Consider the following 19,375-nt stretch of genomic DNA (forward strand, 5'->3'; position numbering starts at 1 on the left):
GAAAACTCAAAGAACATCAACTTGAGAACAAAATTTTCTCAGTATCTTTTCAATGAGGCAGTTGTCAGTTCAACTTTTGTCAACTCTGCCTCAAGAAAGGAAGTCACCACAGGCCAGTTCCTCTTTTCTCTCTTCTTTCAAGCCGTCAAAAATTTCATTTCCACTTCTCAATCATTTGCCAAATTTCTTCTTCTGCTGCATCATCAATTCCTTGATCTCATTTTCGGCTTTCAACAAGATTCGTCGTATATGTCTTCCAAAACCTTCTAAAAAGAAAGAAAAATATCTTCTCATTTCATTTATATTTCTTAAAAATATCTACTTCTTCCCAATTTTTTTTGCCAGATATCTTCTTCGGCCTTGTCATCAACTTTTGTTTCCTTCTTTTTGCTTTTAACAAGATTCGCCTGATACGCCTTCTAAAGCCTTAAAAATAATCATCTTCGTTTCCTTTCCTTTCATTTATATTTCCCGCTCCCTCACTCCTCCATGCGCCCCTTCAATTGTTGTTTTCTGGCTTCTTCAATGCATTTAACATCCTCTCTTTCCATATTCCATAGGCATATATTCGCAGCAAATATTCTTAAAAAATTCCTAGTTTCATCAAAAAATAATAACAAACGATGAAATTAAAAATAATCATAATAAGCAAACCTATATCTTTTATGATGATCATTCTTCTCAAACATCTTCTCCTCCTCCAAATATCGTTCCTTTCTGCAACAAAACCCATCTGTCTCGTCTTCGTTTCCTTTCTGCTTCCTCAAAAAATATCAGCCAAAGCCCAACTTCTTGTTCTTCTTCCGCTCAAATAACTCATCCATCTCCATTCTATAAAAAAACCAGCAATGAAGAAGATTCCATCAGAAGAGCCCCTTTCCATCCCTACTCGCTGCATCACCTTCTTCTTCTCCACATTTCCCCCAAAAAACATCAACGCCCCTCCACCACACATCCTTCATCTCCTCCACAAACAATTGCAAAATTCCTTTCTTTTTCACTCCCTGTTACTTCTTCTCCCATCATCCTTCTCCTAATCAGAAAATAAATATCTCCAATATTTTGCCTCTCTTTGGTGCAAAACACCCTCTCGTAGTCAGCCCCTCATCTCGATTCATCCCTGTCGCACCTCTGTCTCCACACCTCCAATGCAAAGCGCCAACACTGATGTTCCTTCTTCCTGTCTTCCTCCACCTACACCTCCATCCCTTGCCCCGCAAATGAGAGGCGCGACCAAAAAGTCCATCCAATTAAAAATATAAAATATGCAAAACCTTCCTCACATTTTTTCCCCTTCAACTCCACTTTTCTCTCTTATCATGCACACGCTCGCAAAAATTCTCCCTCTTGTCATACCTCATATGCCTCCTCCTTCTCTCGATGCATTTGATAAAAAAAATAATCCCTTTTCCATATCACTCCATTTCCAACCTAACTCTTGACCTCCCCTCCAATAAATATATTCCATTAGCTCCACTCATCTTCTACCCCTATTTCCCACCTCGCCCCACCTCCTCAACAATAAATTCCTTTTCTCCAACAAATAACACAACTCCCACTCCTTCCAATTCACAAAAATCTCAACAACAACCCTACAAAAATTCATCCAAATCCATCTCCTACACATCCATTTTGCATCTTAAATCTCATAAAAATACCTCTTTATACCCCAAAAAACATTCTTTTTATCGTTTCATTCCCAATCAAAACCCTGTTTATTCGTAATTACTAAAATTCTTCACCCTACACAATAAATCTAGGCATAGGTGAAAATTGTACCACTTTCAGTTTGCATTTTTTCAAAATTCAAACACAACAGTGTAAATCTACACGATTACGTCAAGCGATTCAAAGAGGGAAATTTCGAAATTCGATCAAAAAATTTTCAACAAAATTTTCAATTTTGGAGACCCATAATATTTTTATGTTGATCACTACAAACTTAAAATTCGATTTCTTAACTCCTAAAAGTTCAAATGAATTTATCGATTCAATGAAACAAGAAAAAAATATAGTTTTTATTGTTTGTCATGGTGAATTTTCGTCTATATTATTTTTTATGTTGTTAATTTCTATAAATTCAATAAATACGAAAAGCTAATGTTCTTAAATAATAATGTGAATGCTCCAATAACATTTTAGAAGCAATAACGGAGGAAAACATATGCAACGTATGATAATAATCTTTAATTGTTTAATAACTATTTTTGGTAATAAATTTGTTAAAACTTGTATGATATTCAATTTTAGAAAGGAGGAAGGAAAAGTTGAATTGGAGAGGATGTGTTTAAAAGAATGTTCTTTGAAAGAGTTCATGGGGAAGCTGGATGAATGAAAAGAAAAGATGTGGAGAATATTGAGTGATGCGAAGCTAGTTATAACGAGAAAAGGGAAAAAAGGAGGAGGATGATGAGGAGGAGGAGGAAGGTTAATGCTAAGAAGCATATGAAAAATGCAATATTGAGGATGCAGCGGGATGTCTTCGAAAGTTTTTAAAAAAATCAAGATTTTTTGTGGATAACCTTCAAACACTGTATTCTCTATTTTTTTTCATAAACCATATTGCTGTTTTCATTTTCATTCCATTTTATTTTCGTTTTTTGAGATTTGGGGTTTATAATTGTTTGCGCAAAATTAATTTTTCCTGTTTTTAACAAAGGATTCACAACAAGCTCGATTATAACTATGTATACATATTTTATTTTGGCTTTGCAAAGCTGCTTTCGTTTTCAAACGCATTTGTTAAAGAAATGAGTGTGAATTTGTAAAAATTTGTACAAGAAAAACAATTAATTCAGTTATTCATCATTATTAAAGTTTTATTAATTAAAGATAAAATAATAGCAATGAATAAATATCGCATCCAAATAATTGGAAAAAAATCACAAAGCTGGTTCAAAAAATTGCTTCTGCCCAGATCACGAATTATGTATCACTGTCGACGTGTGTGATTCGATATTTGTACTGCAGCGCTTGAATCGACTTTTTTTTCTTCAATAGAAATTATTAGAAACTGTGGCGGAGTGGGTACGAATGTCAATTCCAATATTAGATTCACCTTTAGACTTAGGATTATCCCTTATTTTTGCAAACAAAAATATTTCAACATCAGTTGGTGTCACGATCACTCTCGGCGATAGATTTCTTTCGAATTGTGATCATTCCCTACATGCCACACCTCCAACTGCCCTCTTTTCACACTGAACAGCTGTCCAGTTGATGATGGAAAAAAAGTATTCCTGTTCCAATCGAACTTACATCCCTTCTCTTCCCAATAACCGAAATTTTCTTTGTCCAAATCTTAATAGTTGTTGTCTCGCTAGTGTGATCCCCTTCTATCAGTGTAACTGACAGGCTCACTTGAATCACGCTCTTATCAACTGCAACACCAATGGTTCGGCATGCACTTGACTCATCCAATCCACATAACTCTTCTTCGCCACCGCCACTTACTGTTACAAATCGATTGAGAATCCCTCTCTTCAGCCAATCCTTCTTTTCCGCGTGCTGAAAATACCAGGTGTTTGCATTCGAGTAGTTGTATGCAAAGCACATTCTCTGTTCATTCGTGTTTGTTGTGTAGCATTCATAGAACGGATTTCCTGAGTGCAAATAGACATTATAAAAATCAACATAATAGGCATCGTGACCATATGGAGTATTTACAGAACATTTACATTCATGGAAAAAGATGAAATAACAATAAATCGTTTCATTTGGTGCTGCTGCTCGATTTGGATATAATTCCAAACCTCCTCCATATCCCATTGCCGAACATGAAATAAACTGAATGCTCCTCATTTTGAATTGATTAGGAACAGTGACACAATACATACCTCCACCCCAATTACTTTTAATTGAACATGAAGTGAAACTGCAGTCAAACACACGCGCACTTTCCCCTTCCCCTTTTTCTTCTCCAATGCAATCAGCTCCCGAAACCTGAAAATTATCAAGATAAAGTCCTCCTCCACAATTAACTGTTTTGCAATTCTGAAATTCACATCCGCTGATATGAACACAAGACGAAATCGTATAAACAAATACTCCGCCACCATAACGATTTTGAGCGTTACAAGAATCGACGGTGTTATTCACAATCTCAACTGATGAAATATTGAAGCAATTAATTCCTCCTCCAGCATAATGTACAATACATCCATTAAACACACAACGAGAAACAGATACAGAGGCAGATGATTGACTGTACATGCACATAGCTCCTCCACTCGATATTCCATCAGTATACGAGTCGCTTTCTCATGTTGTCTTCGATCCATCCCATTCACACCAAACAAATGTATTCGCTCCATTTTCCGTTGTGTTTTGTCTCCCTGGCTTCAATGGTACCTCTGCATTTCCTTCACATTTCACATTCCTTGTCCTGCAACACCCAATAAACGAGGTGTTTGAGGCAGTCAAAGAGGCATAGGGATTATTGAGGGAATGAACAATCCCTCCATCACATACATCGCAGACTGATGAGAATGAGCAGCTGTTCATAAAACTTGATGTTTGGGTAGACGAAGTTGCTGGGTATGGGCAATCTGTAGATGCTGTTGAAATGTTGAAAAATATTTGTTTGAAGAGGGATACAAGAGGCATGGAAGGAGATGAGAAAAATCGGTAAATAGAGGAGAAAGGCGATTCTCTCACAGAAGTTCTTCCTTTTCCTTTTCCCTTTCCCCATGCTTCTTAGCTCCATGTCAAAAAATATCCCAATGCAGCTGTATCCATTTTCCTGCCTCTTCTTCTGCTGCTTCCAAAAAGATTTTTGTAAATGAATTCCACAAAAATTTCTTTTCCCGTTCGCTCCATTTTTTCCGTTTCGCTCATTCTGCCAAACACTCTTCTGGATGCTGATTTCTTTCAATTTCTTCCAAGTATGCCCCAGAAAAAAGCAGTGTTTCCACATTCCATATTTCATGCTCCCCCGGCGCTTCTGACAACACCTGATCGCATCACACATCAATGAAATCAAAAATAGACAAATAAAAACAAAAAATGAAACATGAAGAAAATGAACAAACAAGAATAAAATACCTCCACAAATCTTCATTTCTCTTCACTCCCCTCGTCCCCTGTTTGCCTCTCTCCAATTAACTCTCACCCCAACATCATTCACTTCAAGCACCACATACACCACGCCTTCACCTTTCAAATCGAATCCAAATAAAGAAATTAAAAATTGTTTTCACCCGCTCTTTTATTGCCCATTCAATTTCACTTACAGCATTTTTCTCTTCTCGTGTTCCTCAATCCAGCCTTCGATACATAAAAAATGCAGTTGAAACCTGATCTTCATTTTGTCAAAAACGTTTCAAATTCAGTTCAATTTAAAATAGAGAAAATACAGCATTTGAGAAAGTTAATAATCAATTAAAGATTATTATCATACGTTGCATATGTTTTCCTCCGTTATTGCTTCTAAAATGTTATTGGAGCATTCACATTATTATTTAAGAACATTAGCTTTTCGTATTTATTGAATTTATAGAAATTAACAACATAAAAAATAATATAGACGAAAATTCACCATGACAAACAATAAAAACTATATTTTTTTCTTGTTTCATTGAATCGATAAATTCATTTGAACTTTTAGGAGTTAAGAAATCGAATTTTAAGTTTGTAGTGATCAACATAAAAATATTATGGGTCTCCAAAATTGAAAATTTTGTTGAAAATTTTTTGATCGAATTTCGAAATTTCCCTCTTTGAATCGCTTGACGTAATCGTGTAGATTTACACTGTTGTGTTTGAATTTTGAAAAAATGCAAACTGAAAGTGGTACAATTTTCACCTATGCCTAAATCTATCCTTTTACAACCACATTGTCTTCATATGCACATTCAACCACAATACAGAGCTGAGCCTTCTTTTCTATTATTGCAGAAAATATGTGATGGGCATGATCAAGAAATGTCAAATACTCAGAAACTGTCAACGGAGTGAGACTCTGAGATTTTAACAAAGGCAGATTGACTAAATGAAATATTTCTCGTGAAGAGACGGGACATTGCAAAAGCGATATTTATTTGAAGAAAATAAAAGTTGTTCATTTTAATTTGTGGATGGCTGTGGAGCAACAATATTTCCAATGTGAATTTGAAATTTAATGCGTATGTATTTTTTTATTGTTCAATTGATTGTGAAGATGTTTCCATCCGTATCCTCCCCAAAGTCGTGATTCAGGCAAATTATTTAAAATGAACAATTTATTTTTTGCAGAGCAGAACAGTGAGGAAGCAAGCCAAATGTTTTCAAACAAATATATTAGAGCTTGAACATATTTTGTTGCAAATGTTTATGCAACTTTTTTTGGATTCAACACGCGGCATTTCGCAATTCGATGAAAAATGAATTTTGAAGGAGCAGAACATCTGAGTAAACAGATAATTGGAAGGACTTGAAAAAAATTATTTTATTTCAATAATGATTATGATGCACAGTCCGAAGAATTGTGTGGAATAAATGTTTTGCAAGAAATAAATAAGAAGAGAAGAAAAAAGAAAAAGAAAGAGGAAATAATGCTGCACCTGAAACTTGAAGACAAATGAAAGGAAATAGCTGTTTTATTGTTGCAAAAACTTAGAGAAATTGTGGAAAAGATGATGTTCTGTTGAAATACATCACTGAAATTTTTTTTTGGAAATTTCATTTTCAAATTTCTTTTTTGGGATAAATCCTTCAAAAAAATATTTGAAATAGAAATGAGTATCGTTTATTGTAATTTTTACCCAATTGTTTATCTAAAAACTGCAGTGTTTATAGGTTTTGTTTGAATAATCAAAATTAATCACTAAAAAATATCTTTTGAATATCTTTTCAACTAATTTCAATTTTAAAAACAGCAGAGCATTTTTCGATAAAATGCTTTGAAAAACTTCTTGAACATGCATAATATATATTTTCATAGAAAATATTTGGCCACCTGATTAATTGCAAAATTCCCCAAAAATTTCAAAATTTCCATTGACAATTTCAAAATTATTGGGTTATTTCAAAATTCGCGGAGAAAAATCTATCTACAACACCTCTTTATTAAGGGAGTGAGCTCTGCATTATGGGCTCAGCCGGTCACAAAAGTGATGTGTTCAAATGGATGAAGTGTTAAAATAACATTACAATAAATATATTCTGTGCCTAATGGCATACTGAGGCGTTGCAGGGATTGGCAATTGTCTTTGGCTCGGCTTGGGACGTAGTTTTGGCATTTTGTAAACGGCGCTCGATTTAGGCATCGGCAACAGCACACGGCTATCCGCATAGGCTCTTTGTATTGGCTAGCTGTTCACGTTCTTGGTATTCCTTTGGTGTGGCTTTATCTTTGGCTTGTTCTGTTGATTTCATCAATGATATCTGTGTTATTTTGACTCAATTAATTTCATTGTATTTCTTTCTCCTTGAATATCTCTTCCATTATTCCAGGTTGTGAATTATTATTTAAAGGTCTTGGCTTGGGAAAATTACTGGAATGATTGGACCACGTCCGTTCGGTGGAACATAATTTATTTAAAACACGAAGTGTGAAGCGGAGGGAGGAGCTATGCTCTGGGAGGGAAAAGAGGTGTTGTAGATAGATTTTTCTCCGCGAATTAAAGTACAAAGTACCTTAATTCTAGAGAAAAACCGTTATCTACAACACCTCTTTATTAAGGGAGTGTTCATAGTTGGGCAAATCTTTGCATTTACATATTTCAGTGCGTATATCAGTCCTATCTGTCTCTGGTTCTCCTCTGGTAATTTCTGGTTCATTCCTCTTTGCAGTATTATTGTCCTCTGGCTCTTCAACACTCGTTGGAAATATTATCGCTTGATTAGGCTGTGTCGCTGGAAAAGTTTGCTGCGATGGAAGATCTGGGGAAGGCGCTTGTGTAGAAAAAGGTTCGGCTGTTGAATCCGCGTGATTAAGTGGTTGAAGCGGAGGAAGACCAAACATTATGGTTGTTGTTTGCTGAGTGGCACAGAAGGGAATGCCCTCTATCTGTTTTGAAATGCAGCTCTTCTCAACAACTGTGCTTTCATCTTGTTGGGAGCTATCTTCCTCTGAGGCAAGGAGTGCGCGGGCCATCCGGTTTGCCAGGTTCGCTTTGTAGTATGATCTGGACGGAGTGTGAGCAGTTGTTGATAGGCGTGCGTGTTTGGCGATGCACACCTCCGGGACACCACTTGATGCTAGCTTGGATATCGATGCGTGCTTAATCGTATATGGTCTGTATTCGTCAGGAACTCCTGCTTTCCGCAAACCTATTCTAGCAAGCGTTCTTATCCCCTTTGCAGTTAACGGTGTATGGTGCGTTGTATTAAGAAGGAACGTATCTCTATTTTCATACGTTGCTTTGACTCTCTCCCAAAGGGTGTGAATAGCTCTTGCAGGACATATTCGTTTGTGAACCTCCTCCAGGCATGGAACAGTAATGTATTCCCTGGATCTGGAAGTCTTAAGTCTTGTGGATAGATAAATCGCATCACTTTCGAATATTGAGTTAGCCATTGATATCTGCTCAAGCTCATGGAATCGACATGAAGTGAACAGCATAACAAGCAAAATGCACTTCACAGTCAGGTCAAAAAAGAAAGATACTCGTTCAGCCCGTAGTTCTCGTAATATGACAGCACGATGTCGGGGCTCCACATCTTTGTGTACGGCTTTCGATGGGTTTGGGAAAATGAAAACGATCTGAATATTGTGCTTATTAAACTAACTTTACTCAAGTCCTTACCATATACCGTCTTGGAAAAGAGTGAAATCGCTGACCGTGTAGCACACAGGCATGAATATTTACCACCTTTGTCTCTCATGGATAGTAGACAATTTGCACAATCCATTGACCATTCATCGAAATATTTCGGGAACGGCCCCAGTTTCAACTCTTCCCATTCCCTGCTGAAGTGTGCAAAGCCAAATGTGTATTGATTCCATGTGGACTTTGCTATGCTCTCCTTCGTAACGGAAATGATCCTATCCGGGACTCCGCAGATCCTGAGGCTTTTCCACCACCATTCTTCTCCAACTTCTCTTACCAATTGATTGTTACTGCCATGTATCCCCCGGGAGGCAGTGCTGCACCCGTTCTCCTCAGGCCTGCTCCCGGGATTAAAACCGCTTTCGAGTTCCTCCAAACGTAATGTTGAGACATCATCTCTTCCAGTAAGTTGCTCCATATCTGATTCCTCCATGCCGGAAGAAGGATGATTGCTCTCGCTCTCTCTGCTTTTGCTTTCTTGAGACTCGGAAGAATCAACGGAATGGGAGGGTGAATGAGCATTGTGTTCCTTGTCCAATCTGCCGTGAGACCATCTTGAGCGAACGGACTTCCTGGACCATACCATATCTCCTTCCTCTTGTTTCCTTCGTTTGCGAAACCGTCTATCTCTGCTATCACTCCGAGAGCCCTCTCCGCTTCCTTCAGACATTGACTCCTTATCATATAATCTCCTGCGGCCTCCAACCTGGACAATGCGTCTGCGGTTGTGTTTTTCTCCCCTGGAATGTGGATTGCTGTCATCGTCAATTTCATCGACTGACATGTGGCCTTGATCTTTCTCAATAACGGCAGGAGGTTGGGTCCCGCACCCCACCTGTTGATGTTGAACACTACACTGGTGTTGTCGGAACGGAGAAGGATCTTGCACACATGGTTGTGAGTGATTTGTGATGAAAAATTGTTGAGAGCCAATAAAACTGCAAGGAGCTCCTTGAAATTGGATGTTTGGAGCCTTGTGATGTTGCTGAACTGTTTGTGAAAGTGAAATCTCTCTCCTCCAACTGCCAAGGTCGCTCCGCAAGCCCAAGGGGAAGCATCTGTCGTTAATATGGCGTCGGGCTTCGAGAAGTCCACCAGTTCTCTGATGTAATTCTCCTTGAGCCTTTGAATCCAGATGTCCAATTGTCTTTTTATGCTGCTGTTCAAGAGAACCGCTCCTTCCCAGCCATCTTTCTTGACCTGCTTGTTCAGTAAATGGTACATTTTGTTCATGTATAAAGAGGCGTCTTTGTACACGAACCGTGCGGCGCTGAGCTGACCTATGAATGAAGCGAAGTCTCTCGTTTTTGCAAAGCTGCTCTTCCTCACCCTCTTCATCCATTTGATACACTCTTTCCTCAGTTCCCTGCGTCTCTGTTGTTCCATTGAGACAACCATCCGGCTCGTATTCCACGTCCATCCGAGATAGTTGAAGTTCTTCTTGGGGAAGAACTCGCTCTTCTCCCTGTTGATGATTAAGCCCAACTGTTGAAACCACTCGACAATTTCTTGTGTTGCCAACTTCAGCTTGACTTGATCTGGATCCAGCAATAGGACATCGTCCAAGTAGGAAATGCACCTCACCTTCCATCTTCTTCGGATTTCTTGCGAAACTTTTCTCATGACTTTCGTGAAAATTCTCGGTGCGTCTTTGAATCCGAAGGGCATGCCTTTGAACCCGTAGAATCTCTCTTCGAACTTGAAGGCTAGGAATGGGGTGAATTCCTTGTGAACTGGGATCAGGAAATAAGCCTGAGATAGATCTAGTGAGGTTGCGAAATCTCCCTTTTGGATCAGTCTCTCCACAGTGCGATGGTCTTCCATTTTGAAATGAATATCTTTCAGTGCGGAATTGAGTGCACGGCAATCGAGGATTTGACGGAACTTCCCTGTCTTTTTCTTTATGAAAAATATGTTGTTCAAGCAACAGACCTCTCCTTCTTGTAACTGTGTTAATATATCTGTCCTGAGTCCTTCTTGAATCCATTCTGAACAAGCCTCTTTTTCCTCTGTGCCACCCAGGAAGCCTTTGCCTTTCATCTTTTCCTGTTTCAACCTGTCCCTTGCAGCTCTCCCCTTCCAAATCGGTCTTATCCCGTCTTTTATCCAATTGGTCACTCCGATCTTCTTCCATTCCTCGGCAAAGGCTTGGGTGCGGCCCCCTACTTTCTCCGAAAAAAATTGCTTCTTGATGCTGCACGTGTTGATCTTCCAGTTCCCGAGCTTGTAGATCTAGATTTCCATGAACCAATTCTCCTTGTTCTTTGTGACAAGTGTGAAGCAGAGCTTCCCTGTCTCCGCTCTGTTCTGGCCTGCAACATTGGCTTAATCCTCTCCAGCTGCTCTGTGGTCAATAACGGATCATCCTTTTCTTCTTGAAGTGTTTTGGCGGCCTTGAAACCGAATCTGGCTTGAATGCGCATGTGGCGAGCCGCTTGGAGAGCTGCGACTGTAAGCATCATTGCATCTTCCTGGTGTTGTTGTGCTTCTTCTGTTGTCCCTCGTGTTGCCATCAACATCGCTTTCAAAGCGGGCATTAATAAAGATTCCACATTATACGCTCCTTCGTCTAAAGCATCGGAGAACCAACTTTGCGATCGCGAATGTGGATGAGTCGTAGCAGGCAGGAACTGGGGGACCGATAAGGATTCGTAATCTCGTAATGTCTGGAGTAGATCTCCTTGATCAACACGATAAGCAAATATTGTACTCTGCAAGTTTTCTCCAAAGTATAATTTAGCTGCCTCTAATAGAGGTTGTGTTGGGGAATGAGGCAAGCCAACTGAACTAGTTGATGTTGAGGTTGTCGAGGTTGTTGAGGACATAGCTGACATGGCTGGGAATTGGGATCCTGGGGCCTCTGTTGTTGGAATGGAGATGGGAGGCGCCATTCCCATACCGCCTGTAGGTCCGCTTTGCGGGAATATCCCGCTCAGTCCCGACGCAGGTCCTTCCAACAAAGTTGTCATCTTTCGAATTTTGTGATCGGCTGAGCCCATAATGCAGAGCTCACTCCCTTAATAAAGAGGTGTTGTAGATAACGGTTTTTCTCTAGAATTAAGGTACTTTGTACTTTAATAACCCAATAATTTTGAAATTTTTTTTTATTTCACAATTCATCTATTAAACAAAATATTGGACTTTTTCTGCAATGAATACAGTTTCAATGATGTTCCTTCAAAAACTTAATAGATTTAAAAAATTCGATGTTCAGAAATTAAGCAATTTTAAATTCTTTGTGAACAAATCTTTTTTCCCGCATTTCTGAGAAACCATTTCTCTTTATTAGTCTGGGAATTAAAAAAATACCAACAAGGAAAAAACACAATAAAAATTTGTGTTCATACAACCCGAATGAAGTTTCTTCAACGAATTCAAAAATTTTTTTCTTCAGCGACAAGTGAATGTTTTATTCCAATTAAAACAAAAAAAAATGAGAAATATTTTTTAAATTAAGGCACTGATCAAATAATTAATTTGTACTTTTGTTTTGAGTTAACAATCAAAATAACAATTAAAAAAATTAAAAATGACGGTAAATAACACACAAGTCATAACAGTTGATGCAGGTTTAACAGACCAATCAACATCAAGCGATGAAAAAGATCATATGCAAACAAAAGAAAGTAATTATGATCCATGGGCAGGATTTGTTAGCCTTTGTGGTGGAATGACATATGGATCTGCGACGGGAATAATATCTGGAGTTCAAGGAGGTTTCTGTTCTTTTTAAAAAATAATTTTAAATGTTATTGCTAAAATGGTTTTAGAATATCATTGGGCTCAATATTCAGTGGACGAACTGTCGGTATTCGCTTCTTCGCTTATTTACGGTGTTTCACTAGGGTGTGATGATGATGATGAGTTATTATTGCTATTTCTATCATTTTGAATGGGTTTTTGGTTTTTAGAACACTCATTTCATCTCCTTTGACAAATGCTTTTGGAAGAAAGAAGATCCTTTTGATATTTTCGGTTGTGGCGTTTGTTTTCAGTTTGATAATGGCGTTTATGTCCAACATATATGTAATGATTGTCATGAGAGCACTAAATGGAATTGGCATTGGAGTTATATGCGCAATAACACCACTTTATTCTTCTGAACTGGCATCAGATAAAAGGAGAGGGATTTTAGTTTCATTGTTTCAAGTTTTCATAACCGTTGGAATCCTTTTAGCATATATATTTAATTTGGCATTTTGCAACGTTAATGATGGTTGGCAGTATGTTCAACATTTTTTAATTTTATTTCAATTTATATATTCGTTTGAATGCGAATTTGTCAGCTATGAACTTGGCTTGAATTCTCTTTTCCCACTTTTAATTGCTGTTGGCTCGTTCCTCCTTCCAGAATCACCTATATGGGAAAATAAAAAAAAAGAAGAGAAGTCAAAGTTGGATGCTTTGGCTGCATCCGGGCTTCCAGCAGCTCCGAAGCAGTCAGCAGGACAAGTTGCAAAACATTATTTGAAAGTCTATAAAAGGCATCCACGGGCAGTTATTGTATCAATTGTTCTAGCTTTAACATATCAACTGACTGGCTTGAATATTCTGATGTATTACGCTCCAAGTTTATTGTCACAGGCTGGAATTACAACAAGAGTGCTTTCTCTTTCGCTGACAGTAGTTATCGGATTGTGGAATACAGCCTGCTCTATTGTTCCATTATTCATAGTGTGACAAGTAATTTTTGAGCTAAATGCCTATTATATGCAATATTTTTTGTATGTTGTGACTCTTTTAAAATATTTTTTAGGTTGATCGTTTTGGAAGAAAGCTTTTATTGATTGTCGGATCGATTATACAAGCAATTGGGATGCTTTTGGTGGCATTGAGCTACACAGTCTCTTCTCTTGGTGAATATTCTTATGCAATGGCTATTCCCGGTATGAATTCAAAGCAACTTTTTATTTTGCAGTTTATTACAGTTGCGCAGGGTCGAATTTCATCTTTTTTATTTGCATTGTTTTTTTAGTTTTTCTAATAAAATTATGAGAAAATTTTTATTCCAATAATGTAATTTGTGTAAATTCACTTTTAACATTCTTTCTTTCTTTCTGCTTTTTATTTTTTTTTTAAAATTGAAAAATAGGAATGGTTGTATTTTTAGCTGGATTTGAGTTTGGAATTGGCCCTGTGTTCTTCATCGTAATCAACGAAGTGCTTCCGCCTTCTGTTTCAGCGCTTTCATCGTCAATTTCGCAGTTCATCATGTGGATTGGGAACATTGTTATTATTCTTGTGTTCCAGCCGATTGCGAACGGGATGACGATGGGGGGATTTTTCTTTTTGCTGATGGGCATATGCGTTTTACAGCTGCTGTTCTCGATCTTTGTTGTGCGCGAGACAAAAGGGAAGAGAATTCCAGAGGACGACGGCGAAGAGACAGAGTCTGAGAAGAGAGAAAGAGAACTGAGGGAAAAAGCGAAGGCGCAGGAGAAGCTTCGGAAGGAAGAAGTTGAAATGGAGAAGAAAAAAGAGATTCCAATGACAGAAATGTCATCTTCGAGCGGACCAGAACAAGGCGAAGAGAATGAAAAAGATGAGGAAAAGAAAGAAGAAGCAATCCAAGTGAGAGGAGTGGAAGAAGGCGAGGGAGCAGAAAATGTCGCGAACAGAGCCGAAAAGAGAAGAGAAGACGCCGGCGAAGGAGAAGGAGACGAGCTTGCGGCATCAAAATAAGCGAGATTGGCCCAATTGTTAATTGGGAATGGGAGTGATTAACAAGCCAATGAAAGCAGGGAAAGTAGACAATGAGTCGAAGGGAAAGAAGCCAAAGAAAAGCGAAATCAATTTGCACACAAAAGTTAAAATTTGAAATGCAAATCAAATCAAAGCAAAGCAAAGAAAAAAATCATTCAAAGCAATATAAAACACTATCGATTTGCTGAACTTCTGTTGAGGCTGAGCTTACAGCTTCAGCAGATGTCGAGTCTTAATTCAATATGCGAAAGACAAAATCCTTGTCTTTTAACCTCCCTATGGCTGTTTCAAACCCAACAAGGGGAATACAGGAAGGGAAGTCTATTATGTTATGTTGTATTCGTTTCGTAAGATGCTTCTGATTTTGAAGTATCCAAAAAAAATGTCGTTTTTATAGGAAAAAGTTGAAAGAAAGAACAAGTTTTGATTGCAAAAAACAGGAGTGGTTCTTTCGTTTCGCTTTATCTAACTTTTCTTTCTGATTCTTTAGGCAACACTCTTCATTTCGCTTTTATCTTTTTTTAATAAGTTAATTGTATTGGTTTTTTTTATCTGTTATTTTCTGTGGATTATTGTATATTTATTCCTTTCTTCCTCATGATTAAGCAACCTTGCTCGATTCCAATCTAACAATCGTTGCATTTATTTTGAATGAACAATTATTTTATTTTATTTTATTTTATTTTAAAAAAAAATGTATTAGCGCTTTTTCTTGTCGTGTTATCCAAAACAAAATAACAAACACCGACTAAGCAATGAGTCATTACACAAACATAAACAAAAAATACTTTTTTTTTCTGCCAAAAAAGAAAGAAAGAAAAAAATAATCCACAAAGAAGGTTGAAACATATATCAGAAAGGGACATCTCAAGCGAATGCAAACCCATCAGAGGCTTCTCTGATGGCGTAGAGCACACGTGCATGGAGCACAGAGTATGACTTGTAATGAGGAATCCACATTTCATTGAAGCAGGTGTGTGCCTCTGGAAGAGAAGAAGACGACATGCTCGATTCAACACTGATGGTGATTGGTGGATCGTACGAATTGAACCCGCCAGCTCTCACCTGAGAGGAGGAGGTGGTGAACTTCAGGAATCTGAAAGGAGGTGAATGTTTGAAGGGAAATGTTTGAAGAGAAGAGAAGAGAAGAGAATAAAAGGAGAAACTCAATGAATATGTAATCTATTGATTTGCACACCTTGTTAAATCATCTGCTGAAATGTTGCGAAGAAACTTGAACAAGTTCTGAATAACATCAGAAGAACGTGTTGAGTGCTTGATGCGAAGATGGCTGAAGATAAAAAAATAAAAAAGAATTCACAAATTTATTTATTTAAAGAAATTGTCAACAAAATACATACAAAAATGCAACTATCACTTAATTTCAAACCTGATAAGATCTTCTACATCCACTTTGCTGCTTCCGCACAAAAGAGTCCTCAGATCATCAGCAGTCAGGTCTTTCAGTATTGCCCTGTTCCAAATGACATCTTCCAGTCCAGTGGCCATCGCCCCCAGCCATCTCTGATGCCGCGTCACCAGCCGATACTTCGTCAGCAGCTGGATGTACTCCATCTTGTTCTTCTCCGTCACCTCTTTGCTCTTCCCCCTTTTGCACAGCTCTTCCTCTGTCCCGTCGCTCCTCTCTTCGCTGAAGTGCAGCTCCACCGCCTTCCCCTCCTCGCTGTCCATGTTCGTCTCCAGCACAAACCTCACTCGCCCCCTGTAGAAGTCTGGCTCATCCATCGCCAGATCGCCCAGCGTGACCGGCTGGTTCAGCAGCGCCTTCAGCACACTCTGCCCCAGGCACAGCGGAAACTGCTCGTTGATCACAAGCGACCACCCAATCATCCGCCCCACAAAACGGAAGGTCCTCTCGTACTCTCTCACCAGCGCTGCTCGCCCTTCATTCAGCTCCGACTGGCTCAGCCGCCCTTTCTTCCGCCGCATCATCGCACTTTCCCTGTCTTCTCCACTGTCATCACACAATCCTCCTCCTCCTCCTTCACTTCCTCCAACACTTTTCTCTATTTCATCGCTGATTCTTGGGTTAATCACATACACTGTCGAGTTCTCTGGTGCCACAAACAGGCTGCTGCTTTCGTCACCTCCTTCTCCCTCACCACCTTCTCCGCTGTGACAGCACTCCTTCGCAATCAGCTCCATCCACTCTCTTCTCACACCCCCTGCGTCGATCCCAGGCTCTCCTTCGAACTTCACCTTCACTCCGCAGCGCACATCCCCCTCTTCGTCTTCATCCACCCCAATTCTTCCTCGTCTGGCTGAAAGAGACGCCGTCATCGCCTCCAAACACGACGAGCCAAACAGAAAGCGGCGGTTGACCTTCAGCTCGATCGTCCCTCTGTTCCTCAGCGCTCTCAAGTGCAGTTCCAGTTCATCAGCCACAGACGGCGCAAGGAAAGAGAGACGACCATTGCGAGAAGACGAGGGGCTATTCAGAGATGTGCTGAGAGAAGAGACAGAAGAGGAGGAAGGGCAGTTTGTGGAGAGCTGGAAGGCGAGGAGGGAAGAGGACTGGGACAGTGGGTGAGAGAAGAGGAGGAGAACAGCAGCGCAGAGAGGGAGGGAGAAAGAGGAGTAAGTGAATGACAGAAGAGTCATGCTTTCGCCTTCGTTGACAACAGCCAGCAGGTTCAGCAGCGGGTCAGCTTCGAAGCGGACAGAAGGCGAAAGAAAGACCATCCCAGCAGACTCTTTGAAGAAAAGATATTTTGTCTTCTCAATCACGAGGAGCTGCGGAGTGAAGAGCAGCTTCGCTTTTTGTGCGTTTGAGGGCTCGGCTGAGCTGCGGCGGAAAGGCGGAAGGAGCCCGGCAGTTTGGACTGAATGTTGCTGGGGAATGATTGGGGGCTGGAGGGAAGGAGGGGTTTTGGGTCTTTGGGGAGAAGAAGAAGAGGAAGAAGAGGAGGAGGAGGAAGAAGAAGAAGAGGAAGATTCCATTTTTGGTGAACATGTGTCTGAAGATGAAGTGTTTTGTTGGGTTGAAATGTGAGGTGATGAAGTGCTGTTTGAAGAAGATGAAGCTGAAGCAGAGGAAGAAGACATAATTTCTGAAGAATCAGCAAGTGGATTGTCGACACTTGAAGAAGAAGCAGAAGAACTGGAAGATGATGATGCATCTGATTGCTGAAGTGGATGAGAATCTGTAGAATGAAGATTTGGTGATGAGGCACTTGAAGAAGAAGAAGAAGAAGAAGAAGAAGAAGAAGAAGAAGAAGAAGAAGAAGAAGATGCCATCTGATCAGATGTCAAGCCATTATCAGTGCAATTAGCTATCTGCTTTTTCTCTTGTGTGCATTCTTTTGATGAATCAGGCTGAGAAAGAAGAGCAGAAGAAACAGAAAATGGCTGAGGTGGAGAGAGTGATGAAGATATTTGTGATGAAGATGCGGATGAAGACGATGCAACAGGAAAGGAGCCATCATCATTTGGTGTGTTGCCTTCTGAATCAACAATAACAAAATTAGAATTATCTTCTTCGCCTTCATCACCATCTTCCTCCTCCTCCACCTCTTCTTCTTCGTCTTCTTCATTTGTTGGGGGCCGCCTCACGCTGCTTGAAGACGATGATCGATTATTGCTTTGCGGTTCTGTTGCATTCAAAGCTGGCTGCTTTATTGAAAGTGCTGAAGAAGCAGAAGAGGCATTCTGAGTGGACGGAGAGGCAGCATCTGATGCAGATGGAGTGTTATTTGACGGGGCATTATTTGAAGAAGTACTCGGCTGAGGCGAAATCCACGAAGAAAGCCCACCGAAAAACGACTTTACGGAATTAAAGAATGTCTGAGAAGGCGTGCGAGCGTGCGAAGGCGAAGGAGACGGAGAACCAGTTTGGTTTTGCTTGTCGTTTTGCCTTGATTCGTCCAAAAGAGGAAGAAGTGTTGACGACGCTTGTTTGTTCACAAACTCCACTCCGACAACATAACAAGTCAAACTTGCCTGTCTTTGTCTCATAAATTCACTCAGCGCATCTTCGCTTTGTTCTGAAAGAGCAACAAAAGAATATTCCTGCGGGAGTTTTTCGTCTCCCACAAAAAAAGCTGCTTTTCCGGCAGTTTCGCCTTCAAGCATATCAAACAAAAAGGATATCCTGCATTTATTTCCTTCGATCTCATCATATTTCCAAGAGATTCCTACCGACTTTGATCTTTCTCCGCTTTCCACTTGTTGAATAGGTGTTGATTTTACATGAACAGTTGGCCATGTTGATGGAAGAAGTGGATTCTGCCAAGCATCAAAGAATTCAAGAAAAGCACTCACTTGCATTCCACATTTGCAAATGCTCTTTGGTAAAGTAACTTTTGTCGAAGGAATATGTATTGATGCAGGATAAACAACGAGAGGAAAATCAAATGATAGATCTTTATCGTTAATTTTGAACAATATTCGATATGACCCGCTTTGAAGTAGTTTATACTTAACATCTAATTTATACTCATTCATTTTTGTTGTTGTTAACTCATCTGTTGCGCCTGGGCCTTAAAAAGAACGTGAAAAGTTATGAAATTTAAAAAAAAAAGTTAAAAAACCTTGAAATATTATCCCTATTTTTCCTGCATCACTAACTGTTCCTCCTTCAATGTATATAACAAAATGAGTTTCTTCTCCGGCTATAGCTCTGAACATTAAAAGAAAATCAATAATTTCTCAACAAATATCATAAATCAAACTCCTTTAGTCCTTGACCCTCAGGCCTGATAGTAATTATTTTTCTGACTTCAGGAACTCGGAAAACCATTTTTGGTCCTTCTAGCGTTTCTACAAATCAAAAATTTACAATAATTAAAAAAATGCTTAACTTGAAGGATGAAAAAGCATACCATTGCTTGGCACTGCTTGCTCTTGTGAACTTGCACAGCATCCCATCTAAGAGCTGCTGAACTACAAAAATTAATGAAATA

The 19,375-nt window shown here is 39.3% G+C and overlaps 4 protein-coding genes across 4 annotated transcripts; 1 reads left to right on the forward strand and 3 right to left on the reverse strand.

Moving 5' to 3' along the window:
- Positions 1-3,195: 3,195 nt before the first annotated feature.
- MONOS_15769 (uncharacterized protein) lies at positions 3,196-3,768 on the reverse strand (the record flags this gene model as incomplete). Its single annotated transcript, XM_067868664.1, has 2 exons — positions 3,196-3,602; positions 3,753-3,768. The coding sequence occupies 2 exons, from the start codon at positions 3,766-3,768 to the stop codon at positions 3,196-3,198; spliced, it is 423 nt and encodes a 140-aa protein (XP_067719440.1).
- Positions 3,769-11,319: 7,551 nt separating this feature from the next.
- MONOS_18308 (uncharacterized protein) lies at positions 11,320-11,719 on the reverse strand (the record flags this gene model as incomplete). Its single annotated transcript, XM_067871316.1, has 2 exons — positions 11,320-11,430; positions 11,534-11,719. 2 exons carry the CDS (start codon positions 11,717-11,719, stop codon positions 11,320-11,322), a joined length of 297 nt encoding a protein of 98 aa, XP_067719441.1.
- Positions 11,720-12,209: 490 nt separating this feature from the next.
- On the forward strand, positions 12,210-15,238 carry MONOS_1324 (putative Sugar Porter (SP) Family MFS Transporter). The gene is made up of 6 exons (XM_067865926.1): positions 12,210-12,466; positions 12,521-12,596; positions 12,662-12,973; positions 13,037-13,424; positions 13,507-13,636; positions 13,843-15,238. The coding sequence occupies exons 1-6, from the start codon at positions 12,280-12,282 to the stop codon at positions 14,430-14,432; spliced, it is 1,683 nt and encodes a 560-aa protein (XP_067719442.1). The 5' UTR covers positions 12,210-12,279; the 3' UTR covers positions 14,433-15,238.
- MONOS_1323 (putative E3 ubiquitin-protein ligase UPL2) lies at positions 15,154-19,340 on the reverse strand (the record flags this gene model as incomplete). The annotated part of the gene is made up of 6 exons (XM_067865915.1): positions 15,154-15,549; positions 15,652-15,744; positions 15,844-18,952; positions 19,004-19,092; positions 19,145-19,232; positions 19,295-19,340. 6 exons carry the CDS (start codon positions 19,338-19,340, stop codon positions 15,321-15,323), a joined length of 3,654 nt encoding a protein of 1,217 aa, XP_067719443.1. The 3' UTR covers positions 15,154-15,320.
- Positions 19,341-19,375: the final 35 nt, after the last annotated feature.

This window comes from Monocercomonoides exilis (genome assembly GCF_001643675.1).
Source record: "Monocercomonoides exilis strain PA203 chromosome Unknown scaffold62-463630, whole genome shotgun sequence".
Classification (NCBI taxonomy): domain Eukaryota; phylum Preaxostyla; order Oxymonadida; family Polymastigidae; genus Monocercomonoides; species Monocercomonoides exilis.